This window comes from Triticum aestivum, chromosome 4D, assembly GCF_018294505.1.
Source record: "Triticum aestivum cultivar Chinese Spring chromosome 4D, IWGSC CS RefSeq v2.1, whole genome shotgun sequence".
Classification (NCBI taxonomy): Eukaryota; Viridiplantae; Streptophyta; class Magnoliopsida; order Poales; family Poaceae; genus Triticum; species Triticum aestivum.
This window is the reverse complement of record NC_057805.1, coordinates 100,606,499-100,616,147: the sequence shown is the minus strand read 5'-3', so window position 1 is coordinate 100,616,147 and position 9,649 is coordinate 100,606,499. Positions and strand designations below refer to the sequence as shown.

General features: G+C 50.3%; 1 protein-coding gene across 1 annotated transcript; it reads right to left on the bottom strand.

Moving 5' to 3' along the window:
- Window positions 1-383: 383 nt before the first annotated feature.
- LOC123096489 (non-specific lipid-transfer protein 4) lies at window positions 384-1,301 on the bottom strand. Its single transcript, XM_044518230.1, has 2 exons — window positions 840-1,301; window positions 384-703 (listed from the first exon to the last, which is right to left on the bottom strand). The coding sequence occupies exons 1-2, from the start codon at window positions 1,202-1,204 to the stop codon at window positions 694-696; spliced, it is 375 nt and encodes a 124-aa protein (XP_044374165.1). The 5' UTR covers window positions 1,205-1,301; the 3' UTR covers window positions 384-693.
- Between the last annotated feature and the right edge of the window lie 8,348 nt (window positions 1,302-9,649).

Sequence of the window (9,649 nt, the reverse complement as noted above, 5' to 3'; positions counted from 1 at the left end):
GCCGAAGGGTGCGGTCATTCCCGCGGCGCGGCGCGTCGAGGCGAGGCGGGCGGCGGAGGAGCGCACGTGGATATCCCTCTTGTTCTCATGCTCATACAAGTGGGGAAAGAACCTCCCTTATAAGGAGGTCCAACTCCCACTAAACTAGCAATGTGGGACTAAACTTTAGTAGTATCCCTTGCCTTGCACAAATGGGCTAAGTGGGCCTTTAGGATTTATTAGGAATTTCTGAAATAGTTATTAGGCTGCCTAAAATAGACTAAATTCCAGCAATTAGCATAGTATGTGTGTCTGAATATCAGTATGCGTTTATTTATGTCAATGCCATGCTAGTGTTTTACTCGTGGATTAATTTAATCGAGAAATCGCCTATTTTCTCAACATTGACATTATTAAAGGACCATGTATTTCGCTTGTTCATCATCTATATATAGATGTAAGCATGCATTACAATAGTTCCGACAAAGTACACGAGGTCCCCTCAGGAGTACAAGATCACAGCTCTCGTGGCAACAACTGCGCCACAACGTACGATCGAAGCAGCAGCAGCAGTAAAACTAATTTATTTATTAGGGAAACAGTAGAACTAGTAAAGCAGTAAATTAAACGCGGTGGAGCCATGCAGCAAGGACGGCCGGCTTCCACGATTTATTTCGCTCTCACCATGCATCTGAAATGGTTCTGATCTCACGCTTAACGCACCCTGCATACATCAAAAGGAGGTTAAAGACAACATAATCATTTGTTAATTCATTAACTCATGTGTCCTTGCATGTAATCATATAGATCTATCAAAAGTCGTAGAGTTGTAGCGTTAGGGCAACTGGGTAAGTAATTACTTGGAGCAATCGGTTCCTTGGCTGATGGCGTAGGGGATGTTGACGCCGCACTTGCCGGGGATGCCAGCGACGAGGTTGGGCTTGATGCCGCCTATGCCGCTCGCCTGCTGCTTGAGGCAGGTGCAGGTGGTCTTGCGGTCGGCGGGGGTGGCAGCCGCCGCGTTAAGGCCACGCACGCCGCTGCAGCAGCCACCGCCAGGCGCACTCACCCTGCCCATGGCGTAACTGATGCACGGGGCCAGGTAGCTCACCACCTGGCCGCAGTTCGCAACCGCACCCTCCGCCGGCGCCGGTGCCGCAGACAGCACAAGCGCCGCCACCAGCAGGGCCAAGGTCGCGGCGGCGTGGGCACGGCGAGCTGCCATGGCAGAAACTAGCTAGTGTGCTTGCTCCGTGGGCTTAGTTGGTGTGTGAGTGAAGGCCGAGGGAGTGTGAGTGAGTGGGTGAGATTTTGGGGAGTGGCTAGGAGGGTTTTATAGTGGTTTTGGGCCCGGTGGTCGACTCTAAGAAAACAGTTATTACTACGCGGAGTACGGCGGTGAGGTAGCTGGTAGTAGTTGGGGATATCTCTTCACTTACTAGGGATGGAAATTCATTCATGGCGCCTGCAGATGGCAGAAGAGCCGTGTCGACGTCGAACATATCTCTTCACTTATCTCTGCAGTTCAGGAGGGCAAGGATGGAAGCCCGCACTCCACTGTCCGCATACGCGACGAAGCCTGCACTCCACCGTGCACACAGGTCGCGAGCTTTTGCCCGGTTTTTGTTTCAAAAAGATCAAGAACAATTATAAAGGTTCACTGGAAATGTGATCTATTAGGACTTCTCTTGCCTTGGTCCTGGAGTGCAGCTCCTCCTGGATAGCATCGATCAGCTGGGCGCTGGATGGAGTGCCTCCCTCAAACACGCACGAATTGCGATGCTTCCAAGTTAATCAGGCAACGAGAGGAATGAGCAAGGAAATGCCTTTCCTGTAGGCTGCCGGGGCTGAATCATACGTAGCGTGCCACCAATCCAGAAAGGAATCGTGTGGCGAGGGAACCTGAGCATGGTGACGACACCAAGCGATAATGTCGTGCTAGATTTGTCTCGAGAACGGACAGCCCACCAGCAAGTGCTCCATGGATTCTGAAGCCTGGTCACAGAGAGCAGGCAGGACGTGTGATGAGGAAGGTCGTGTCTAGCCAGGCGAGCGGCCGTCCAACACCAGTCTTGCAGCGCGAGCCAGGTAAAGAATTTGATCAGCAAAGGTGTCCATGATTTCCAGGTGAGCTACCAGTGGGGAGCGCCGATGAAGCCGTTGAAGAGGGCCAAAAATAGTAGGACTTCGCTGCATAGATGCCGCTGTCGGTCCATCGCCAGCGCAAGGAGTCAGGCACGCTAATGATATGGCATGAAATAAACGAGAAGATAGGGTTGCATGTAAATTAGTACTTCATCTGTTCCATAATATATGAGGGTTTTTTTTTTGCGGGATCCATAATATATGAGGTTTCTGACACTAATTTTTTATAATGGAGTGTAAGAGTGTTTTTTACACCACTAATATGAAACCGAGGAAGTAGTAACCAACAATTTTTTTTTTGCGGAAGCTAATCAACAACCTTTGCACTTGCTCTAAGACAAAATATAGAACATTCACATTTATTCCCACTTCCTGCTGAACAATTTAGATACAAAATATTGAAGTAATAGTACGATTATTTATCCATTGATGACATAAACATTTTACAAAGCTACAGTTAACTTGTTGGAAATGCCTTAAAAAATAGTGAATGCTCGTTCGGTGGAGTGGTGGCTGTTATTTATCGACAACTACTCTCTCCGTTTCTAAATATAAGTCTTTAGAGAGATTTCACTATGAAGCACATACAGATGTATGTAAATGCATTTTAAAATGTAGATTCATTCATTTTGTTTTATATATAGTCCATAGTGAAATCTGTACAAAAATTTATATTTAAAAACGGAGGGAGTACTAAAGAGTAGTCATTTCTAGCTACACAGGCTCCATAGTGCGTCCATGCATGCATGCTTCACTGTCAGGTAGATGTGACGAAGTATACTGTTGCACGCTTTAATTGCTGGCAGGCCAGCTAGCTAGTAGAGCATGGCTAATATTAGAGCCTGTTACTGTTACTGGCTATATAGTACTACTTACTAGTGCCATATCACATATAGCCTTTGTAAAAATACACTCATATCACATATAGCCTTTGTAAAAATACACTCATATAATAAGCCGGCTATTAGGTTGACTATAATATTTAATATATGCATGTGAAGACACATAAAGAAACATATACTTGATTGGGAGGAAAGAAGACTGCACTTGTTCACACGCTGCATGCAAGCATTTTTTAGTAACCCTTCGTCCTTAAAAGAGTGTACTTCCAACTTTGTTGGAGGGTCAAACTATCTTAAAGTTTGATCAAGTTTGTGCAAAAATATATCAATGCTTGTGAAACCAAATAGGTATATAACAAAAATATATTTTATCATGAATCTAATGCTATTAATTTGATGGCATAAATGTTGGTCTATTATTGTATAAATATGGTCAAACATAAAAAAGTTTGATTTTCCAACAAAGTTGAAAGTACACTCTTTCAAGAACGGAGGGAGTATGCTAGGGCCCGGCGACTGTTGGTCTATTATTGTATATGGTCAAACATAAAAAAGTTTGATTTTCCAACAAAGTTGAAAGTACACTTTTTAAGGACGGAGGGAGTATGATAGGGCCTGGCGACTGATCAAGCGCCCGCTGGGCTCTCTCTTCTTCTTTCTCACCCTTTCAGCTAGGATTTCAATGACCTAGCATGTGTTATAGCCAGCTGACTAGGCTTATTATACTTGCTCGTAATACAGTACTACTGCCACGTCCACGCGGGACCTGTACAAGAACTAGCTAGGCGCGCATGCGTGTGCATGTCTATGGAAAACAACTAACCCATTTACATGGAGTGCCAAACTAGGGGAAAGGTTTTGGAGATCATGTACTATATCTGCCTCAAATACATCGTTCTGATGCGGAGGTCGGGGAGTCCCCTTTTCAAAAAAAAAATCTGCCCCAAATACATGGCCCTGTCACCATGTGTGTAGACTTGATTTTCAGAGCGAATGCGAATGTAATGTGCAGGGATATCATGTACTCTCCAGTGAAAAGAATTACGGAGACACATAGCCGTGGAGGAGGTGAACAAAAGGTAATGGTGGCCGGCCTGAGCCTCCCGCACTAGCCTCAGGAACCCCTCCTCGTCGAGCAGCCCGTCGCCATCCGTATCCACGGAGGCCTTCAGGGCCAGCACCTCCTCGGTCGCACCATCACGCCGGCGAGCCTGAGGTGGGCGCCAGGCAGGTCGATGGCTCTCTCCTCTCCTCTCCTTCCCCTGGCGGCGCCGTCGCCACGTGCGGCCTCCCCCCTCTTCCCCATCGACTCCTTCTCGCTCCTCCCTGGCGGCGCTCTCCTCCCCCTCTTCCGCCCCGGCGCACTCGCCTCGCGCCGCCCTTCCCGCTCCTTCTCGGGCCAACAGGTTCTGGGCTCTCGATTCGGAGGATTCGGGGTCAGACTCCGATGCCTTCCCTTCCCCTCCTCGTCCGGTGCATGTGGGCGGCCTCTCCGTCGTTTCGGCCCCGGGCCGCCGTCGGAAGTTTGCGCCTGGAGGGCGCGGGCGGCTCCCCGGCATCGCGGTGGAGGGGGATGGCTGGCGCCGTGTTTCCCGTGGGCGTCGCCGTGCTTCGGCCTGGTCTCCAGATCGGAGGATCCTGGGCTCTGGTAGGGACGGGGGGGGGGGGGCGGTGTCAGCGGCGTCCTCTCCTTCCTCCTTTCCGGTGCCCTTCCCCGCCTGTGTGTCCTCTGGGGGGTCGGCGTCGGCGTCTGACCTAGATCTGGCGTTGGGGTCTGTGGAAGGTTCCGTGTCTGGGCTGCGGGCACTTGTGCCGCTTGATGGGCCTGGTGGGCCTGGGTCGGTGCCTGCCCTGAATTGCATGTCCGTTTTCCCTCCCCTCCCTCTCCTGGTTTCTGGGCCGCGGATGGCCCAGGCCCACTCCCCCCTCCCCCCTCGGCCCTCCCTATCGGCTCGGGCCTGGCTCGGTTCGGATATATTTGGATCCGGAAGGGATCGGCTCCCCCATTTCTAGGGTTCCCTGCCTCCTCTTCTGACCTGCGTCGTCGCCGCTTCCCCATTCGCTTCTTCTCCAGATCTGCTCCTCCCCCTCCCCTCTCCCGTTCGTTTGCGGCGGTGGTCGTGATGGATCGTTCGCGCGGGTCCTCTAGCAAGGCCGTCTCCGGCCAGAAGCGGGGGCGTGACGGATCTGGCGAGGCGGCGGCAGATCTGGAGTATGAGGCTGCGCTGCGCGCTAAGCTCCAGGCATCGCGCGCTCCGGTGGCGGGGTCGGCGGCGGCGGTGGCCGGCTCGCCCCCGCTTGCCTTGGGTTCTAGGCCGGCGGATCCTTCGCTGCCTCTGCCTGGATCTACTCCGGCCTCTGCTGATCCATGGGAGTTGGCGGCTGCGGGTAGTCGGGCTGGCTCTTCTGGCCCGGCTCCGCTGCCTCCTCCGCGTGGTGCTGCGCCCCAGGGAGGTGGTCCGCTGCGGGCTCCGGCAGTGGCTGGTGGGGGTCCGTCACGCTTCGTCCCGCGGGGTGCGTCGGGGGCGCCGGTCCGCCGTCCCGTTGGGGCTGCTGCTGGGCGGGGCGTCGGTTCTGGGTCCGGCGCGGCTGGTGATGGCATTCTCCCCCTCCCCCTCGTGGATCTGGTCGCGTTCCTCCTCAGTCTCAGGTCGCCAACCTACTCTCACCTGCTTCGCGTGTCACTGTCCTGGTCATTTCCAGTCCCGCTGCCAAAACCCCCCCTTCTGCCTCATCTGTAGGGAAGATGGTCACCTCACTGTGGACTGTCAGAACCGTACCAAGCCACCTGCCTTTGTCCAATATGGTCTTGGTCTCCCTGGGTGCTCCTTCTTTGCCTTAGATAGGGAGGTCCCTGTTGTTGCTCTTATCCCAGCGCTCTCCAACTCCGGCATCATTTCTGTCCAGTCCAAACGCATCACACCCCAGGTCCTTCTCGATGAGCTCCGGCTGTGGGATGAGGGGGGGTGGGATTGGCAAATCCGTCAGCTTTCGGATTTTGAGTTTGCTGCGACTTTTCCCTCCAAGGAAAGCCTTCGGATGATATCCTCCTGTACTAGCTTTACGCTGCCTCTTAATCAACTGGTAGTCTCGGTCAAGGCTGCGTCTGATGGCTCCAATGCTATCTCTCCCCTGTCTGATGTATGGGTTCTAGTTGATGATGTTCCTCCTGTTTTGCGTGCCACGACTTTCCTGATGGCTTTCGGGGTACTTATCGGCAAACCTATTGAGGTTGATCAAGAGTCGTTGGCTATTCTCGGGCCGGTCCGTCTGCGGGTGTGGTGTGTTGGTCCCCTTTGTATCCGTGGCTCCATCGACGTCTTCCCCTCGGCTGGAGGCTTTCGACTCAGGGTCCGAGTGGAGGGTGACTCGGGCCCGGTGTCGCCTCCGCCCCCTCCCCCGCCTCCTGCTTCCGGCAACGATGACAAGAGCAAGGATGGTGACGGCTTTCCAGAGGATTCTATGCATGGCAATGATCAGCGCTTTACCCAGACGGAGTGGGACGGGCTCTCTCCAGAAGACCAGGACCTGCTGAAGGAGAATGCACCGGCTGGTGGGGGGCCAATGATTTGCTGCCGGACTCGATTGGAGGGGCCGTGGCTTCTGGTGGGGCAAAGGGAACACCATTCTCGGCGGTGTGCTCTAACCTTCCAGCTCGCCCTGCCTCTCCTTCCCTCTCGGGCATTGAAGACTTGCCCCCGGCCGGCCCCTTGGCCTCCAAAAAGAAGAAGTCGTCGGTCAAGAAGTACTCCGCTAAAAGCAGGGCGTCTGGTGACTCAAGGCAGTCTACGGCTGGGCTCTGCCGTAGGCTGGATGCTAATATGGGTACGGCCTCGGCCCGTCTTCTGCTGCGGCGTCTCCCTGCCATGCTCGCCCTGCGCTGTAGCGACCAGACCTCAAACAGTCTAGTCTCTGTGCATCAGTGTCATCCCTGGATCGGTAATGCTGACACGCACAGTACTTGAAGGATTTATAACAGAGTAGCAATCACACACTTATTACATCGAATAGTCTCAAGAGAGAACTTAATACAATAAATATGGCTTAAGGCCATCTAAAAACGATAACAGCGGAAGGCTTGGAAGATAAAGTGAGTCCAACAACTCCAACGCCATCACCACGTATAAGACCACGACCTATGGCACCTTACTCGTTGTCTAAAAAGTCTGCAACATGAACGTTGCAGCCCGAAAACAGGTCAGGACATGGAATATGCTGGCAATGTAACACATAGAGTAATGAACAGAATAATGCTATCACTACATGCATATTTGGCTGGTGGAAAGCTCTATGGTTACCGTTTTGCAAAAAGCCAATTTTTCCCTACCACAAAGGAATAAATTTTATTTAACTATCATGGTGGTTGTTAAACATTGAGAAGGTACCTCCAACTCAATCCCAATTAAGAACGTGATTAACCCAATCAAATTGAATTAAGTAACATGATGATGAGATTCACATGATAATCCAAGAACTAGATACTCAAGATGTCCATAACCGGGGACACGGCTAACCATGATTAGTTTGTACACTCTGCAGAGGTTTGTGCACTTTTCCCCACAAGACTCGATCGCCTCCGTTGGATTTCTCGCACTACATGGTGTTTGAGAAACGGATGACCGAGACACAGTCTTTTAGAAGCATTAAGTCTTTACTCTGGGTGGACAGTTACACCTACTTTCCCTCTACATCTGCTAGCCCACCACTGAAAGAGGTCACACAACATACTCAACTATGCCAGAGCCCATAATGGCTTGTGGCTGCACACGGAAGTTTCTAGCATGAATAATCTTATGATCCCTTTGAGCCTGGGTGGCAGTCCATAGGAGAATCACACGGTACCCCGGGATTTCCAAAAAATACAGGCAATCACTGAATTCCCCAGGTGCCTCAATCCACCCAGATGTGTATTAAAGTTGCCACCTTAAGTTGAACCATTAATTAACAATCTCACATCTGTCATGGATACACTCAAACCCAATCCACGTCTACGAGCATAGCATGGCAATATAAGCATGACGTAATAGTAACTCCCAATGGTTTGATAATAAACAGGGCAATAGGTACTACCTCATCTACTTCCCAAAACCCACATATTAAACAGTTCCTAACCATGCAATAGTTTGAGGGTTGATCTAATGCAATAAAACTGGGTGGTAAAGAGGTATGATCAAAGTGTTACTAGCCTTGCTGATGATCCGTGAAACCTAGAGACTCGTAGTAGCACGCTTCGCACTCCGGGTACTCTATCGCAAACAAACAATACATACATAAGCAATCAAGCAAGGGTGCACAGGTAAAACTCAAAATAAGAGATCTAACCAGAAAGTTCAACTTAAGAACTCCGGTTTGCAAAAAGAATCAAATCGAACGAAGCAACGAAACTCAAACGGCGAAAGAAACAAGCTTCGTTTACTAATCTGGACCTAAGTCAAATTTTACAGTAGCAAAAACTTGTTTAAGTTGGTTAAACAGAAAGAGGGTTTCGAGATGAAACTCTAGGCGCTTGAATCGCCTGATTCCGATAAACGAGCGAAAAGTTATACTAAAACGAAAAACAGATCGGAAATCGCGATCGAAAATAATCGCGAAAAATCCGAGAAAAAGAAAAACTGACGAACAGGCTAACGAACGAACGTTCGCTGTCTGCAGTTAAATGACGAAAACCGTTCGTTAAAATGAACGTACGGACGAACGTCCGCAAAATAAGTAAACCGAAAAAAACTAAACCGATCTAAAAAACCCGCCGTTTTTATAAAAAAACCGGGCGGTTCTCTAAAGAAAACCGCCGGCGGCGGCGGGATGGCTACCTCCTGCGGGACGGGGTCCGGCGAGGGGCGTTGGGGCTCCGGCGGGTGGCGGCGGTCGGCGGCGGCGGCGGACGGCGACGGCGGCGTCGGGCAGCGGCGGCGGCGGCACGCGACGGCGGTGACGGCGGCGGTGGGGCTAGTGTTAGGGTTAGGGGTTGCGTGGGCTTGGGTGGGCTGGCGGCGGGGCGGCTTATAAAGCCTGGGGCGAGGCAGAGTCTGGGTCGCCCACGGCGGCCCGAGTCGGTTCGTTTTTTTTAATAAATCGGACGTGCTGAAAAAGTAGGAAAAGAAATACTAAACGGATTCCAAAAATCCTGAAATAAATTTTCCCCATCCTCTAAAAATAAGCCAGCCAAGATGAACATTTATTTGGGCCTAAAATGCAATTTTGAAAAACGCATATTTTTCCTAGGCAAATAAAATAGAAATAAAATCCGAATAAAATCAAATATTTGTTTTTAATATTTTTCCTCTGATATTTCATTATTTTTGGAGAAGTCATATTATCCCCTCTCATATATTTTAAATATGAAGCATTTTTCGGAGAGAAAAATAATTAAAACAATTTATCCTATTTTCAAAATTTGAGAAATCCCAAATATGAAAATAACGAAATCCCCAACTCTCTCCGTGGGTCCTTGAGTTGCTTAGAATTTCTAGGATCTCAAAACAAAATGCAATAAATATGTTATGCATGATGATCTAATGTATGACATTCCAAATTGAAAATTTGGGATGTTACAAACCTACCCCCCTTAAGATGAATCTCGCCCTCGAGATTCGGGTTGTCTAGAAAATAGGTGAGGGTGGTCCTTCTGTAGATCTTCCTCTCGCTCTCAGGTGGCTTCATCCTCGGTATGGTAACTCCACTGA